Here is an 18161-nt window from a genome sequence, read left to right on the forward strand (position 1 = left end):
TGGTTCAGGGTCTAATCTGAACCAGTAAACCAGGACCGGGTGGTTCAGGGTCTTCATGGTTTCAAGCTGGAGCTTTTAGACAAACTGCTACTTTCTTGATGTGTGAAACTGTCTTTCTAGCTGGCAAAGCTCACGCGTGTGCTTCATGGAACAACACAGTGTTTTTAGCGTTTATCTCAGCTGCTGTGGACATCTGTCAGTCAGTGCAGTAACTGCTCCTGTTGTCCTCCAGGTGGCGTCGGTTCGAGTGTCCCTGTCTGTCTGCAGCTGACAGAAGAAGACTTGGAAGCCAACAAGCTGGACCCCAAAGAGGTTCTAACTTCAAGTCATTCAGCATCAGACATCCGCCTCCACACGTTAACATCTGTCAGCATCTGTCCACATCACAGTCAGTCCATATAAACCAACCAAATCTGGACAAAGTAGGAATATTTCCAGAGTTCCAGGCCCTTGAAGTCCACAGAGGAGGGTCCAGATTGATCACCTTAATGGACTTTTCCTCAGAACTTCATCAGGGCAGCAGATAGACACACTAAAGTCACTGCAGATACAAAGTCAGCTGGTCATTTTTCGTGGACTGACCCTTCAGTCTCAATGTGTTTCTGCAGGTGGACAAGAACCTGCGGGAGACTTCTGATGACAACCTGATGGAACATTCCCAGAAGAACTTTGGTTCTGATCCGGTTCAGACCAGCAGCCTCCTTTACCATCAACTGCTGCACAGCTCTGAGGTACGACTGCTGCTTCAAACTCAGTCTGCTGCTAAATGAACCCAGTAACCTGAGATCTGCTGGTGTCCCTCCTCAGGCTGAACTCGGGGTCTTTGTGGATTCTACTTCAGCCTCCATCCACCACCTGCCCAAACAGCAGAACCTGCCCCAGAGGCCCACCAGCCTCCACCTGCTGCCCAAAGCCAAGGACAGCAGCTCCGCCTCGTCTCGGCTGAAGTTGGGAAAGTTCAAGTCAAACCACCGACAGGTACCAAAGGATTTAATGTGATCGGGTCAGACGGGTTCTCCATCAGGATCTGTTTCTGATGATCTGACAGGTTCAGTGTCAGACAGCAGGACTAGATCCTGGTGCTGAAACACTGCTCATGTTCTGGACGTCTTTCAGTCAACCTGCTGCCTTTACTACAAGCTTTGACAGCAGAACCGCTGAGGGTCTGTTCAACTGGACCAGTCCTGTTTTCTAGTTATAAGACCTGTGAATCCATGACTGTATTATGTGTGTTCCCTCCAGCCTGTCATCCTGATGCTTCCCCAGTCCTCCACATGCTCTCCTAGTTTCTATGACTAGATCTCAGACTCCGTTCATCTTTTTCTAGCTTTTTATCAGTTGTAGCAGCAACTCTGGCTGTCATGCACTTGAAGCTTCACTTAAATCAGTGTGAAGATATCTTGAGCTGCAGATGAAGCGTTACCATGTTGATGTTTGGCTGCAGGTCTTAAACCTTCTGAAGCCTCAAAGCTCTGCTGAGGTTACTCCTCCTTTCAGAGTTAGAGCATCCACTCCAGAAAGAACCCGAAGAGACGTCCAGCTGCTTCTCCACTCAAACTCTTTGGATTATCATGAACTTGATGATGGTGGGATCAATGAGACTGATGTTTAGCTCCGCCTACATCAGACACTAACACCAATAAATTCACGCTTGTTGGGATTAAATGCTTGGCGCTGGAACCGCTCCGTCCTGCAGGTCCGTCACTTTACCTGCCTCACTAATGTGCTGTCTGTCTTTCAGGTGGAAACAGGTGTTGCTAAGATGAACACGGTGACAGTCGTCGCGGCTGCAGAGCCTCACCTGGTTACCACGGTTACCAACAACACAAGAAGCAGTGCTGCAGTTGGGAAAGAAGTCAACACTGTCACGGTGGTCGCCAGCGGCTACAGTGCAGGCGTCCCCACCCTGGTGACCAACGGGATGATCGGCGGAGGTCGGACCAACCCAGCTGGACCGCAGGTGGAGGACGAGGACAAGGTGGAGGACGCAGCGAGCAGAGAAGACAACCGCCTGAATCTGCTCAACTTCAGTCCTGATGAACACGAACCCCTGCTGAGCAGAGAGCAGCCGCCTGCCGAGAGCGAACCTCTTCATCATCATCATCATCATCACGGCCGAGCTGGAGGCCTCCTGTCCGGACGAGGATCCAACACCAACAACAACAACAACCGGCTGGCTCCGCCCTCACAGGTGAACGTCCAGGGTTCAGAGGTGGAACCTGAAAGGACGATGCCCTCCGAGGTCCGAGGAATCAGCAGTTCTGAACCTGAACCACAACCAAGCAGTGGACCTCCTACCACTGTACATGGTAAGAACCAGGGCTCAGATACTGGCCTCCAGAATGCTGCACCATCAGTGCTGGCCCCCGGATACACCCAGTGTCCAGAAGATCAACCGGCCCCCTCTGCTGTCCCTGCTGAGGCCCCTCACTGCAGAGATTCTGCTTCAACAAAACCTTCAGAAGCCCAAACCTCATTTTCAAAAGAGACACTAACCCTCCCTCAGAAACCTGCACCACCAGAAACTCCAGATCCAGCATCCCCAACATCAGCTCCAGGAGCTGCAGCCTCAGGTCCAGAAGCTTCCTCCCTGGAGATGTCAGAATCTCCAGGTTTGGAGTGTCAGGATTTAGAAACCACAGCTGTTGGAGAAGCTTCAGTTCCAGTACCTGCAGCTCAAAAAAGTCCAGCCTTAGAACCCCTGACACCAGTTCTGTTGCAGTCTCAGGTGGGACAGACCAAAGCCAGGAGGCCTGAGCGTCCCTGTTCTCTGGACCTGTCGTCCTCCTGCATCTCCTCAGGTGAGTCCAGCTTACTTATTTACTTTTGATGAAGTCCTGTGACGGACGTGTTTCTTCACATCTCACATTGTTTTGTTATTTATGACCATAAAGACAAACCAGTATTATGTAGAGTTTGTCCTGTGGGAGACATGTCATCAATGCTCTCCTCCCCTCAGAGGATGTTCCTGGGATGGATATCGGCAGTCTGAGCGCCTCAGGAGAGAAAATAAAACGCCGTGTCAAGACTCCATACACTCTGAAGAAGTGGCGTCCAGCCTCGTGGGTTGTCTCCACCGACACAGCCCTGGACCCGGACTTTGACTTCAACTCCACTAGCAGCACCAGCCACCTCCCCGGTGGTCTTCACAGAGCAGGAAGCCTCGGCATCCCCAGAATCAACCAGTCCAAATCCAGCATGGCCGTGTTTCTGGTCGGAGGCGGAGCCACGGCGACCACGACCTCCGAGCCCGACGGGATGACCTGCTTCTAAAGTCTGATCACAGGTTCCTTCTTTTCTTCGTGTTTCTTTGTCTTCCCTCTCTTCTGTTGTGAAAAATCACAGTTAATTGCACCATTTGGCATCCCCAGTCAAACCAAAGGCTCCGGACTGCAGCGAGGATGAAAACTTTCTGACCAAATTCACAGGACATGAAGTCAAACCCACTTTGAGATGTGTTCATGAAGTTTGGGCATTTTTTTCTGAAGGACTCCTGCTGATCGACAGTTTTACCTTCATTCAGCCTGAAGACCTGCGATGTCCAGAATATTTTGAAGATTCTCTCACCTCCAGATGTTTGCCTCCAGTCCCAGCTGTTCTTCTGACTGCCAGGTGTGGTCAGCTGTTTGTGGGTGTGGCCTAAAGGTCTTCACGGGTCCACCTGGGACCAGATTTTGTTCAGTGTGATCAAGTCTGCTGTTACTGCTGTAGGTCATGGTTTGTGTTTTGATATGTCCAATACCTGAGTGGGTGTGAACGGAACAGCGTGTTTTAGGCTTGACAGGAAGTCTGTTGAGGTTCAAGGATCAGCTCCTGATCCAACAGCTTCGACTGTGACGTTAACGCAGAGCGACCAGAACAACGACATGGTTGCTGGACTGCAGCTCTGTGTAGGAGCTAGAATAATGTTGGTTTGTTATGTTAGCCTGGGGATGCTAATTTAAACCCTTTTATTTACCAGTAAGCATTAGCAACAGCAGCATTATCGATCAAATGATTAATCAATATGACCTTGAATTGAATTCAAGTGGACTGTTATCCAGATGCTGCTATCAGCCTTTAACCACCACCTCATATGGTTAACACCTCCATGACCCTGGCAGGCTCCTGCTAGCCTTAGAATAGGTCAGCTGTGGTTGGAGGCCGTTCACTTTGTCGTGGTGCTGTTGTTAGCAGAACTCCCACAGTGAGATCTTTGCTCTCGTCATGCAGGCCTTTGTGCTGCTTTCTAACCTGCTCATGTTGCTGTGAACATGTGGAGCTGCAGGTCAGAAAACTCTCCAAAATGAAGTAAAGAACTGCCAGCAGCCTCCAGACAGCGACACACGGTGCAGCTCTGGTTTGTGTCCTGGACCTGCTGGTGGTGCAGCAGGTGGAACAGGACGGTCACATGTTACCATACGTTGGTCTTTAAGCAGATGAGTGAATGAGCGTTGGAGTGCAGCGAAGCAGGTCGGTCTCTAGAAGTGAACGTTTGTTGGCTTTGGACCAGTGAATGGCAGTAAAGTCCTGCAAGTCCTGAAGTCAAACCGTTTTTGTTTTTAAAGTGCTGATTCGGCTCCTCTGGCTGACACCTGATCAGATGACTGGGATCAGTGTGGAGCAGCTGCTTTGCTTTAAGTCCAGTTCATGATCTGCACATAAACCTGAGAAGAAAAAGGACAAACTAAGTTCTGATCCACAAGTCTGTTTCAGGTTTTCTCCCACCTGCATGGTGATGTTGGATCTTTGGAACATTTATTGAAATGAAAGAGAAGTTTGTAGGAAAATGAGGGTTTGATGAAACCTTTCAACACCTCAGCACAGACTGAGCTGCTGGGCAGGAGACACCAAGGGTTAAACCTTCAACCTGTGTCTGATGGAGAGGACGAGACAGTACAACGGAGCACAACACGGAAATACTCAAGTCAAACACCTGAAAACTGCACTTAAGTACAGTACTCGAGTAAATGTACTTTGTTACTTTGTGCTGCTGTTGGCTGATGAGAGGATTTCATCAAACTGTACTGAAGCACTTTAATCAAAGTGAATGTTGTTCAGTGAAGTGAGGAACAGCTTGAGCAGGAACAGTCAGAACAGTGACTCCACTATGATATGTTATATATATGTTACATATATGTTACATATGCAGCAGCTTTCATGCCTCCTGAAGTTCACCGTCTGCCACAGGCTGAAGAACTTTGTTCTGGTGGTTCCTTCATGACGCAGTTTGAGGGTAGAGATGGAATAAACAGGAACAAGTGTGGAGAACAAATGAAAAGAGAGACGAGCCATGAAGCCTCCTCAGGTCTCAGCACCGCCTGGAGCTGGAGCTCTGTGAGGAGTCAGCAGCTGAAGGACGACGTGACCCAGAAGGTGTCAGTGCTGCAAGTTCAGCTGTTGAATCCATCTGAGAAACTACTGATCCAGCTGAGGAGAGTCTGATGTTTATCAGCGTGTTTCAGAGCTGAACTTCAGGTGGTTTCTGATAGAGATCTGGACCAGCCTGAACTCCAACCACATCAGAACACAGTCAGAAACAACAACTTGAGGGAACCCTGAAACCTCCCAAGAACTCCAACTGTGTGAAAACCACCTGATCAAAGCTTGAAATGCTGATATTTTAACAAAATCACTTTATTCTGGATTTCTCAAAACCTAAACCGTTTGAATGAACCAGGTTCTGTAGAACCAGAACCTTCCTCCTCCTAGTTCTGATCCGTGCTGCATCTATTCATTGATCCAGTAGGATGGATTCTCCTTCAGTCTCTCTGAGGAAACTCTCTGAATGTTTCCTGTTGGTCACAGCTGGGTCAGTGGTGGAGGATCAGAACCAGGAGGAGGAAGGTTCTGGTTCTACAGAATCAGAACCAGGAGGAGGAAGAACAGAGGAGCCAGTTGTTGGCGATACATTCAGCATGGTGGAACATCTTCCTACATCTGATGGTGGAACATCTTCCTACATCTGATGGTGGAACATCTCTCTACATCAGATGAGCAGAGAGGAGAAGTGTGGAGACATGGAGGTAGCTGAACTACATTTATGACTGTGTGTTGTGGAACTTTTTGTTATTTTGAGTCTGTCAGCAGATGTTTGGGGTTTGTTCCTCCTGTAGCACATCTGGACTGACTGGATTCAGACTCCTGATGAAGGTCAAACATGAATGACTGTATTTTTATAAGTTGTGTGTTTGAAACTTGTGGATCAGCTGTCTGTTCCTTCCTGTCCCCAACATGCTGAACATCCAGCAGGACGATGGAGTTAAACTGGAATCCAGTCTGACCAGTGGATCCTTACAGTTTCTAACCATTTATATTTTTTATGTTATTATTCACAAGTTTTTAAAAAATAAAAAAGCCACGTTTTTTGAATGGAGTTTGGTTTGACATTCTCAAACCAAACAGGAACAAATGGAGGAGGACGGATTCCTTTTGTTTTTCTAAGGACCTGAGGTCTGAATGGCTGCGTTTATACACACGAGTTGTGAACTTTCAGATTTGTATTTGTGTGCTCGGTGTGTAACAGCTCCTTTAACGTGCAGTATGTAGTGAAGCCTTACACCCTCCTGATGATATCAGTGTGAGCACAGATCCTCCTGTTCCTTTACTGCCTTTATGATGCCTTTTACAGCAGACTTCTGTGTGTTTTCTACACTTTGTACTGTTTTTACCTGCTGATGTGTGCAGGCTCAACACTTCTGGCTTTGCATCATGAAATGTGTGGATGCAGATCTCCGACTGCTGGAAGAGGATAAACCAAACCAGGAATAACCTGAACACGGCTCAATCGACTGAACGCGGTCGTTAATTAACTGGTTTAAGAACCTCTGAAGAATAGAATAACAGTGAGATGAGAAAAGGAGCTTTAATGCATTAATGGAAGACTGTTCAAACTGCAGCTCCTTGTTTCTCTAGTTGTTGTTGCTCCAAGATGCAGTTTAATCTGTGATGATGTTTTTCCACACTGACTGTTCTGCTTCATGTCTGTTGGCAGTGATTTGGAGTTCAGTGTCAGAAAAACACACAACTGTCGACAGCCTGGAGACCAAATAGCTGCACCGCTGCTGGTTGCAGAACAATATGGTCCACGTTTAACCGGACCTGTTCTCTGTGGTACAAAGATAACGGCAGCGGGTCGGTGGCTCATGTTAAATGTGGCCAGAGGTTCAGATAATTTGGTAAAAATATTCAAAAGCTGTAAAACTTTTAAGTAAAAACTGTCAGACAGAAAGGTGTGGTTATTCTTTGGTAACGTTGGTGCAAATTTGCAACCAGCTCATATCACAACCTTCTGGCCGGCTGTGTCCGAGCAAATCCACTTTCTTTATAGATCACCTTTTCAAAGTGCTGCACGTGTTATAAAACAGGACAAAACTGTTCAAATCAGTCTGTACAATAGAGTAAATACATATAAATGCTAAAATAAAAATAAAAAAGAGACAGAAGAGGAGACAAACTTGTTAGATCAAATTCTAAAATATAATAGATATGAAATAGTAAAACGTTAAACTTGAGTTTTTCCTGTAGCGGGACGACAGCGCGGCTCTGAGTGACTACATCATAGGTTCCCTTTAATACTAATGCAGTTTGTTAAGCTAATTAAAACAACAAAACAATGTTTGTATCTCATTTTATTATTATTTGTAGAAAAACACTAAAAATAATGAGCAAGCTAACAGTTCCACTAGTTTAGCTCATAGCTCATTAACAAAAAAAGCCAAACTATCGCTGATAGCTGGTTCAGTTGTGGAATAGTTATTTTCCATGGTGTGACTGACTTTAAACTGACCAACAGGAGCTTTTGTTTTAGTCATTTGGTGAGCTGATGATGTCATTTCCTGTAGCTGAGACGGTGTCACATGACGTTTAACCTCCTGCATGAAGCTTCACTCACGCGTCCAGCAGCTCAGACAGTCTGTAGATAGAAGCCTGATATTAGCCTGGAGGTTCGTCTGTTGGTGATTCTGTGTATTCATGTGTATTTATGTACGATAGCTTCCAGTAGTGTAAATACTCTGTGTACATCCCTGCACACTGTGTGCTTTGCTATGGGACCGACCACCATGTTAGTGTTGTATTGTGCACACAGCTCCACCCGTCCTACTGCTGGCCCACATGCTGCATGCTCACTCCATCCACACGCTGTATTTCCATGTAGAGGGAACACTCCAGTACCGCTGGCTTTAGCTCATCATCAAATAATAAAGTGAACATTATCCAGAGTGTCCACGTCTTTCATTTCTAACGTCTAAACCTTGATTCAGGAAGTAGTGAAGGCTGCATGCATAGAAATAATAACGGTTACCATGTGAGTCAGAAGACAACCTGTAATAAACTGATTACTAATAATAATCCTTCATCACTACTGTGTCTCTGTAGAAGTACTGCAGTACCTGGAGTTCCACGAACATGCTGAACTACTGAATGGATCCTTCTCATTTACAGCTGACTTCACAGTATTATCCACAAAGTCAGTGTGTTTAGCAGTGAGAGGAAACTGTTAAAATGCCTCGTTTTTGAAATGGAGTTTGGTATGACGTCCTCTGACACATCAGCAGGTCGAGTTCCTCTGTGTTTGTACTATATTATCTGTGCACGTGTCATTCGACATGAACGACAGAAGAGTGAATGATTCCCAGACATAAGAACTTTTAAAAAAATAGTATTTGTAATCCGTAGGATAACTTTTAACTGTCAGTTCAATAACTGATAAACTTCTTCAGGGAGTTTGTAATTTCCACTTCAGTCCTGTGCAGTGATTTGTGGTTAAGCAAAAGATAATAAATGCATTTGGTGTAATATTGCTGACACTTCATTACGTGTAGAACCGGATCAAAGAGTGGATCGTTTTCAGACGCTTCACTTTTATCGTCAACAAGCTGTTTACATGTAAAAGAGGCAGAACAAAGTTAAAAGTGTCGGTTTGGGTCGCTGCTTTAGCTCCCATGTGCAGGGCTCCAGTCCCCGATGCAGCAGCCGTGGGTTCGAGTCCCGCTCATGGCCCTGTGCTGCAGCTCCTCACCCACCGTCCTGTCGCTCCGAAAGAATAAAGGCTAAAAAAATAACTTAAAAAAAGTTTGGGTTTGTGAATGGAGTTTGGTTTGAGGCTCAGGCGACGGTACTTTTTACAGTGACGATAGCACCGCCCAGCGGTGGAATCAACACACTGCAACATGTCAAACGACGGCGACCTCAGAGGGTCAAAACACTCGGTAATAGAGTAGGAAAAAAAGCGAAACAACGAAAACCTTAGAGGAATAAAAAGAGGTTTAATAGTATAGACAGTTTTGAGAACGACTGAAGAAGAGAGTAATTAAATCATTAAATCACATCCAGTCATTAACAAACCTGCAGAGGAAGTCTGTTGTAAACACAGACTGTGATCCAACTCCAACCAGCTGGGGGCGGCAGAGAGGCACCAGGTCACCTCTGATAGGAGAAGACGAAGAAGAAGAAGAAGAAGAAGAAGAAGAAGAAGAAGAACAAGAACAAGAACAAGAAGAACAAGAAGAACAAGAAGAGTTTGTTTCGCCATTTGTGAACCAAACCGCCCGGACCGGCGGCTGTATGGCCCGCACACGGAGGACAACATGTCGGACTCGGTGAGTCAGCGGTGGCTAACTGCTAATGTAGCTGCAGCACCACTAGCTTGTTGCTAGCTGCTAGCTGTTAGCTGTTAGCTGCAGCCTGTGTGTTCCGGACGGACTGGAGCTGAATGAACGGTACAGTTGTTCAGCAGACAGCCGGCGGGTTACCGGGGCGGCAGGACGGTAGAAGCTCATACAGGAGGCGGATAAAAAGGCCTGGAGGTCGTTTACAAGCCCTTTGAGCATCGTTCAGAACCCATGTTCCGTCCACTGAGACGTGACGTAGCTAGTGAGGTCGCTTCCAAAGTTCCCGCCTCTGAGTCCAAGTCACAACAAAGATGGCGGCCGGTGTCGGAGTTGAGCTGGAGTCCAGATTATCTGGCGACAGCAGCAGGACCGACACAGAACCACCCTGTAAACCAGTCAGAACCACAGGATCAGTCCGCACGCTGTCAGAACCACCGTCTGTAATAAAATGTTCACGTTTAATGAGCTGCGGTCACGGTTCTAATTAGAGAACCACTCAGACTGATTCATTAAAAACATAGCTGGAGATTAATTGAACATAACTAATTAAGTGGCTGATTAATTGTTGCTGTTCTAATTAATAAATGGCAGCTGCTTCTGTAGCGTCAACGTCAACGTGTCTGATGGAGTCACATCAGTGAATAAACGATGTTTATGAGGCGTGTCTGGTTCCGTGTGGTGAGCTGTGATCGGAGTCCTGTAGAGACAAATCCGGATCATTTGATATTCAGGACGGTTTGTCGTCGTTGTTGTTGTTGCCTGACCACTAAAACCTTGAACCCTGGTCTGTTTCTGCAGGAAGTGAAACCGTCCAATCAGGACAGCGAGGAGAAGAAGGAGGGCGAGTACATCAAGCTGAAGGTCATCGGACAGGTGAGGCTGTGTGGGAAGGTGAGCCCTGGAGGTCTGGGCCCGTGGTGGTTTGGGTTTTTCAGCACAGCATCACTTACATGAACTATTTTCACTAGAAAATAAAATGTTATTTATTACAGTGAAAACCATAAACATGCTGAATGAAGCATTTTGAAGGTTGAAGATGTAAATTTGATATAAAATCAAACTAAATAATATTTTCCACTGAACACGAAGCCGGCCGGCTTTCTTCTCTCTGTATCGATGCCACTTGGAGGCTGCGTGTCCTCAGACTGTCTTTCACTTTCATTTTGTAGAACGACTAAAACAGGTGGAGATGTTGTGGGAGAATCAGTGTTCCAGGTACTCAAAGGGGGCGGGGCCACACTTGTGCAGACCCGCAGGATGCACGTTCAGGACCGCCCTGCTGGGACCCTCCAGACTGACTCGTTTTATTTAGGATCCGGGTTTTTGCTGATGTCTTCATGTGCTGTTCTGAGCTAAACCATCCTTTAAACCTGAGCTCATGCTCATGGTGATCCCCCAGGACTGGGGTGGCGCTGTCTTGAAAGAAAACACGGCTCTGAACATGCGGTCCGGTCGGAGCGGTCCCAGTCCTGAGCGCAGCCTCCGGGTCTGCAGATCTGCGGGTTTGTGTTCCCTCTGCTCCGTCTGACAGGACCATGTGTTCCTCCGCAGGACAACACAGAGATTCACTTCAAGGTGAAAATGACGACACACCTGAAGAAGCTGAAGGAGTCGTACAGCAAGAGACAGGTGAGCTCCTCACACTCAGGTGTTCGTGTTCTCCTGTGAGGACCAGACTTCTGACAACCGGGTTAAAGCCGGACTTTATTTTGGTGTCGAGCTGCCTTCACAAGTACAGACATGTTTATGGACGAAGGACAAAGTGCTTCATTCAGAAGTATTCAACACATTAGTTCACAGTGAAGACGTCAAATGAAAGCTTGTCTTTTCTCAGGGTGTGTCCTCCAGTTCTTTACGATTCCTGTTTGAAGGAAACCGAGTCTCAGACCAGCACACACCAAAAGAGGTAACACACACACACTCTGACAGGGGACATCGGTTCTGATCCGTGATGCAGCAGACTTCAGTGCTTTGTGTTTGTGTGACTGCAGCTGGGGATGGAGGACGAGGACGTGATCGAGGTGTATCAGGAGCAGACTGGAGGATGTGAGCAGCTTCTCACCGTCTGGTGGAGCAGCTGGTCTCAGAGGACAGCGGCTGCCCTACATGGACACTGAGCCCGCCGTCGGATTAGAACCTGAACCGGGACCAGTCTTCACACAGAATGGACGCTTGTGTTTTTATATGTTTGTACGTTTAAACTTGTATATTTTGTATAAAAGTTTGATGGTCTGTGTTTGAGGAAGCGGCTTTTCTCAATGAAATAAATGTCAGTGGAACAAACTGGACGGAACCACGTCTGAGTTGTGAGTGTCTGCAGGGCTGGAGATGGACCGTTAGATGGGAACAGAGCCAAGAAGACTCGTAACTCTGAGGAAATGGGGAACAAATGACTCGGCCGACTGGTCAGCAGAGGACTGCAGCCACAGCTGTGGTGACGGGTCGGGGATCAGCAGTCGGACCTGCTTCAGACCATCTGGTGACTTTAGGACATAAACGTGTGCTTTGCTGTAGACGTGACAGAAGGTTCTGGTGGACTGTTGGAGCTGCTGCTGTGGCGGCTTCAGCACAGGAGACACGTCGCAGGCGCACATGAAAGGACCGACACTGGTCATGTGAACGTTATTTATATGTTTGGCCTGTTTTTGTTTTGTTAGTTTTTTACAGTCAACATGTTTGTTTTTTTTTTTTTTTTAATTATCTGTAATTTAACAAAATGGTAAAATAGCACCAATCAACAGTCATTGATGGTGTGAAGTCAGTCTGTCTTCTGCTTCAGTGCAGCGTGTGTGTTTCCAGTAGAAGCTACTGAAGGTTTCAATGTGGACGTTTCATAGTTTTGACCTTTTTGTTGTGTCACATAAAAATTCTTTTTATCTGTAATTTAACTAAATGAAAAACCTGCCGAGTAACGCGAAGACGTCAGTAGGCCTGCGTCACTCCAGCCACGTGATTGGCTGAAAGTTTCCTGTTCAGCTGGTACAGAGCAGATGATTGGCTGGAGGGGGGCGTGTCTGTAAGCCCCGCCCACACCATCAGCACCATTTTCTTCTGCTGTTTGAACTGAAGCTTCATGTTCAGTTTGAAGGCTCTGACCGTTAAGCAGCTGGTTAAAGTCTGAGTTAAGCAGAGCTGTTTGTGAAGCTGCAGATGTTTCTGCCGGTGAGGTCGGTGCTTCACGATGAAACCTGAACCAGCAACAGGTGAGATCAGCTTCAGCTCAGTGTCACAGATGATGTTCTGGTCCAGAAGATAAGACCCAACATAGATTTCCCCGCATAAAATGCATCCATATCACTTTAAACGCGACATGGAATCAGACGGGCTGCAGGTGTCGGTGGTTAGCACCGTTAGCACCGTTAGCACCGCCGCAGCTAGAAGGTCGCCGGTTCACGCCCCGGTGAGGACACCCGGGATCTTCCTGCGTGGAGTCTCCATGTTCTCCCCGTGCAGCGTGGGTTCTCTCCGGGTTCTCCGGCTTCCTCCCACAGTCCAGAAACATGCTGAGGTTAATTGGTGATTGTAAATTGTCCGTAGGTGTGAATGTGAGTGTGCTTGGTTGTCTGTCTCTAAGTGTAGCCCTGTGATAGACTGGTTACCTGTCCAGGTGAACCTGCCTTCACCCTGAGTCAGCTGGGATAGGCTCCGCCCCCCATGACCCTGGTGAGGATTAAGTGGTGTGTAGATGATAGATGGATGAATTAGACCCATCCTGCTCCCGGTGAGCTAACCTGGGGCTAGCTAACGGTTAGCGGCTAGCGAATAGCAGCATTAGCAGCGAAGACCTCGGTAGAGAAACTGCATCAGCGCCGGTTAAATATTTTCCCGCCACATACCCTCCAAAACATAAAACAAGGTAAGCAGGTAGGGGGCCGTTCCTGTGTTCTAACGCTGGACAGAACCGTGCGGTCCATCATCTACATACAACCGGATCCATCCTGACAGGTGCAGCAGCACCAAGCAGCTGCAGTCCTGCTCTCACATCCCAGCACATGCTGTGTGTTGCGCTGTGTTTCTTTGCAAATGGAAGTTTTTTGTACAATGTCAGAGACGCAGAGCACCTGAGTGAGGAGGCACCTGAGTGAGGAGGCACCTGTATGCAGGGCGGTCAGAGCAGTGGCCTCGCCCTGATCCAGCTTTTACCATCTCTGTGGTTTTCCTGGACATGAACCTGTCAGAGCATCCAGGAGGAGCTCCACAGGCCTGCAGGTGGATGATGAGGAGATCTGATAGATTCATTTAAATCATGTTCTGTTCATGACGTTGTGCTGCAGCCTCAGACTTGAACAGTGTGTTTCATCGTAGCTGCGCTCCTCCTCCTCCACGGGATTGCACCTCAATGAAATAAATCAATAAGCTACCATTCAAGCCGTTTTCCTGTAATATTGTTGTGATCAAAGTGTTACACCCACTCAGAGACGAGCTTCACAGAAGATGCAAACGGATAAATAGCATCTTTTAAAGCTCGGTGATGAGTCAGTCCATACAGCATCTAGCCTCACCGAACCCGACTCCAGTTTCACTCTCATGCCTGCTGCAGGGTGGAGCATAGTTCCCATAACACCACTGCAGTCGATCAGTCACACATGTGCCTGCTTTCACTGCACACTCACTCTGGCCTTCAAACAGTCCTCTGACAGAGGGCACACCTGAGGCCTCCCTGACTGCCTGGAGTCACCTGGGAACAGGTGATAAGGGGGAAGCAAGCTAGCAAAAACGAAATTAACACACAAACATGAATAAAGAAAAGAATAACTAGTCCGCCCCACGGGCATCACCCGGCTCTTTCTGCCCAACAGCGGCTCACTTGCCAGGACGGACTGGACAAAAGCAAGAAAACCCCCAAAAAGAAAAACTCCCCAAACAAGTGATTCCCGGCCAGAGCAGCGCATGGACCACGGAGGTCTGGAGGGAAACAACCATCAGCAACTATAAAAACGCTTTATTACACAAACTGTTCAAATGTAGAGCGATATAGAAACGACCCGGCTCGGTAGTGAGCTGCTGCCTTCAGCACAGCAGTGGAGCGGATCTCCATAGAACAACAGTAAACGTACTGCGCACCAAACACGGAACCATTACAAAACATTTACACACACAAGGGCAGAATTTGCCGACTGGTTTCTCTTCCTGCACCTCGTGCCTCCTGCACCTCGCCAGCGTGACATGAGCTGTGCAGCCACCGGCAGAACATGGGTTCCTCCTGCAGGTGACCACCTGTAGCGCCTCTGATGGCCACGCCCACCACCTGCCACAAAAGGACCAAACGTACGCACCGACCCGAGCAGCCATGTTCTCCACGCCGTCTCTCTCTGTGTTGCGGCTGCAGCAATGTTGCACTTCTTTTTAAAAACATGTTCAAACTCGAGCGCATTCAGGTTTCCAGTGGCCGTTGCCGTTGCCATGGTGACTGGTGGACTCGGGGCTCTGTTGATGCTGGCTGTTTGTGGTGCACACGCTGGGCTCCAGGTGAAGCTACTCTGAGTTGACTAAACTCACTCTGATCCACGGTTCTGGAACTGGAAACTCAGCGTTTCCTGTCCTGAGTTCAGGATCAGACTGAGTTTGGTGAAGCGGAGCCCTGCAGGTCTCTGCACCACAGACGGCATCAGAAAGACATCATCATGTAACATGTATGTAATTATTATGATCAACAAACGTGTTTCTCTGGATTGAACGAGCAAACTGCAAAGGAACTAGAAGCTAATGTCGACACGTAGGCCTCAACATTGTGGAGTAAATATATGAAGTAGCATTAAACACATGAATGTTGGGTCAACGTTGGGCTGAACTCTGAGCTGCAGCGTGTTCTGGTTTGACTTGAACCTGTTGTCCAGCTGATGGTGGTTCAGGAGGATCTGCTCATGTTCTGGTCGGTACTGTAGTAACTGGACGGATGTGTTTAGTGGTGGAGGGTAGAATGGGAGCTGGTGGAGGGCTGAAGCTGTCCTGCTGACTCCCACATGAAACACTCTGAAGCTTCATGAGGAGAAGAATCACGTTCATGTCAGTGTTCTGTAGAACCGCCTCCTCCAGCAGAACCTGCAGCTGTTCCCTGATCTGCTTCAACAGGACGCCGCCGCTGCTCTTCACCGGCTGCCTGCTGAGTCTTTGCAGCTCAGAACACCTGCTCACCGTGTGGACACAGCAGGGCGAACGCTGCGGTGGGAAACCTGCAGGTGGCGCTGCTGCTCTGACGCTGCCCTGAAAGGACAAAGTGTCTGAGCAGATTTAGAGTCCTGCAGCTGCCGACACCTGAGATGAGCAGCTGGTCTGTTGCAAAACCCCCAAACTGTGGGACAGAAATGGACCGAGAGCAGCAGCATCAGGCCCAGAGCCGCTCTCAGCCCTGATCCGGTCAGACTCAGCCTCAAGCTGCGATGCACCGAACTTTAAAAGCAGCTTTACGTCAGGAAACATGAAACCTCAGTTCAGTTTGAGAGTCCTGCCCCTCAGAGTGTGTCTGCTGAAGAAATGAGCAGCAGGATGAACATTGACTTTCATCAGTTGTTTCTGATTCAGCAGGATTTAAAGTACAACGCTCCTGAAACATCCGTCGGCCGTTTAAACTGATCAGAACTTTGTTTGTCTCACACCTTTTAGAAAACTGTTGAGGTGCTTTGAACTTATGATGAACTAGATGAAGACTAGAGAGAAATTCAATGACTGAAACAGATCCCAGACGTGTCATAGAAGCAGTAACATGGACTGTGATTGGCTGTTACCAAAGCTCACTGCAGTTTTATTTACAGTGATTCTACTGAAAAATTCACTTATTAGGGATTAAAACAGTAGAAACTCTGCACTAGCTGACAGTAACCATGACGATAATGATGCTGAGGCGTCACAACTGTTAATGAGAAGCAACAAGCTGACCAACGTGAGGAAGTTCTAACCCACAGAGCTTCATCTGAGGTAGTCGTTGAACATCACGGAGACACACCTGATGGGCTACAAGGAAACTCTACAACATGGTCCAGCGGTGACGAAAACATGGCATCATGTTGGCTGAAGAGCTGCCAGCAGGCGGCGTTCAGTGTTTAGTCTGAGTTCAGTTTGACCGACGAGGGAGAGAAACATTCAAGTAGTTAAACTCCATCAGAGACGCCTCTGATTGGACGCCTCTGATTGGACGCCTCTGATTGGACGCCTCTGATTGGATGCCTCTGATTGGACGCCTCTGATTGGACGCCTCTGATTGGACGCCTCTGATTGGACGCCTCTGATTGGACGCCTCTCTTCTCTCCCTTTGTGTCGTTTTCTGCCAGAAGAAACTAATTAATCGATTAAAGATTCACCGTCAGTCAGGATGTGATGTTTGTGAAAACGACAGCAGAACTTTCATTAGTTTGTTTTTGTTTTCAGTGTTCCGTTTGGATGTAATCCAGAAGTAGTCTGATTACATGATTGTCTGATCCGGTCGTTACTTTACTTTTGCTGCAGGTCTCATGAGTTTAAATCCAAACATCGAACTGCTCCGTGAGTATAGAAACCAAACGAACAGCGTGTTTTGTCTGGGCTGCTCGGTGGTTAGCATCTCGGTGGTTAGCATCGTCGCCTCACAGCTAGAAGGTCGCCGGTCGGCGTCCCAGTGAGGACATCCGGGATCTTTCTGCGTGGAGTCTCCATGTTCTCCCCGTCCCTAGAACCTGTGGACTCCAGGTTCTGGTTCCTACCAATGATCCACATCAACATTTAGTCTATACATGTAAAAACTGATCCTTGTCTGGTCCAGCTTCACCACATCAGGTTCTGCTGATGTTAGAGCCTCAACAGTTGGTGAAACGTGGATCCATCCATAGATAGACACTGACAGGAACCTTCTGGATCAACACCAGGCTGGTGGGAGATGTTCTACCTTTTCTCCATTTGTAAGAACCAATGATTAAACTGTGTCCTGATGGATCCATTCAGTGGTTCTGATGGAACCGTTCTGATTCTCCGCTGGCTTCATGTCCGCTCGAGTTTTATTTCTGGAGATATTAAAAATCTTTAAAATGACTTCAAGGTATTTTTTTGAGAGTGAAAATCAAAAAGTTCTCAGGTGTGAAAATGTCAGAAATTCTAAAAATTCAGGTTTTACCAAACGTAGGTTCTGGTCCCGGATGACAAATCAGTAACCCGACCCGAGTCTGGGCCTGTGGAGAAACGCTGCTGTCTGTCCCAGGCTGGTCTGCTGTGTATTCTTCAGGTCTGCTGGACGTTCTCATGTTTGACGGGCAGCAGAGGACGGACTCCACCGGAACCACCTGAGAAGAGAGTCGAGCAGTCGGCAGGTAAACGAGCTTCTCTGGACGTTTCCTCCTTCTGTTATCAGTGAATCATGATCAGTTTCATTTAACGTCTACAAAGAATTTAAAAACACAGACTTCCTCACGTCAAAGTGAAAACAGATTTCTCTGATGACATCAATTAAAGTTAATTATTAAGTGGTTCCATCAGGGTTCTCCTCCTCCAGCCAGTGTTCAGCAGATGGACCTTCAGCTCCATCGCTGGTCCTGTTGGTCTCCATCAGCCTGAACATCTGGACTTCACCTCATTCTGATGAAACTGTTCAGACTCTGTCAG

At 47.6% G+C, this 18161-nt stretch overlaps 2 protein-coding genes across 2 annotated transcripts in view; both read left to right on the top strand.

Moving 5' to 3' along the window:
• LOC103369128 (bone morphogenetic protein receptor type-2-like) overlaps window positions 1-5719 on the top strand; it is a gene marked incomplete at its 5' end in the record, with an annotated part of 16477 nt that extends 10758 nt beyond the window's left edge. Inside the window, 5 exons of the mRNA XM_008297767.1 lie at window positions 181-312; window positions 609-731; window positions 808-978; window positions 1742-2801; window positions 2960-5719. Of these exons, the coding sequence (XP_008295989.1) occupies window positions 181-312; window positions 609-731; window positions 808-978; window positions 1742-2801; window positions 2960-3273 (1800 nt within the window). The remainder of the gene's footprint in view (window positions 1-180; window positions 313-608; window positions 732-807; window positions 979-1741; window positions 2802-2959) is intronic.
• Window positions 5720-9434: 3715 nt separating this feature from the next.
• Window positions 9435-11886, top strand: LOC103369122 (small ubiquitin-related modifier 1-like). Its single transcript, XM_008297738.1, has 5 exons — window positions 9435-9581; window positions 10392-10466; window positions 11145-11222; window positions 11428-11499; window positions 11585-11886. Exons 1-5 carry the CDS (start codon window positions 9570-9572, stop codon window positions 11708-11710), a joined length of 363 nt encoding a protein of 120 aa, XP_008295960.1. The 5' UTR covers window positions 9435-9569; the 3' UTR covers window positions 11711-11886.
• Window positions 11887-18161: the final 6275 nt, after the last annotated feature.

Source organism: Stegastes partitus, unplaced genomic scaffold (assembly GCF_000690725.1).
Source record: "Stegastes partitus isolate 25-593 unplaced genomic scaffold, Stegastes_partitus-1.0.2 Scaffold1244, whole genome shotgun sequence".
Classification (NCBI taxonomy): Eukaryota; Metazoa; Chordata; class Actinopteri; family Pomacentridae; genus Stegastes; species Stegastes partitus.

Bases quoted from the DNA above. Each gene is read 5' to 3' on its own strand.
- LOC103369122 (XM_008297738.1), top strand. The intron at 10,467-11,144 runs GTGAGGCTGTGT...GTTCCTCCGCAG, and splicing joins AGCTGAAGGTCATCGGACAG to GACAACACAGAGATTCACTT. The intron at 11,500-11,584 runs GTAACACACACA...GTGTGACTGCAG, and splicing joins ACCAGCACACACCAAAAGAG to CTGGGGATGGAGGACGAGGA.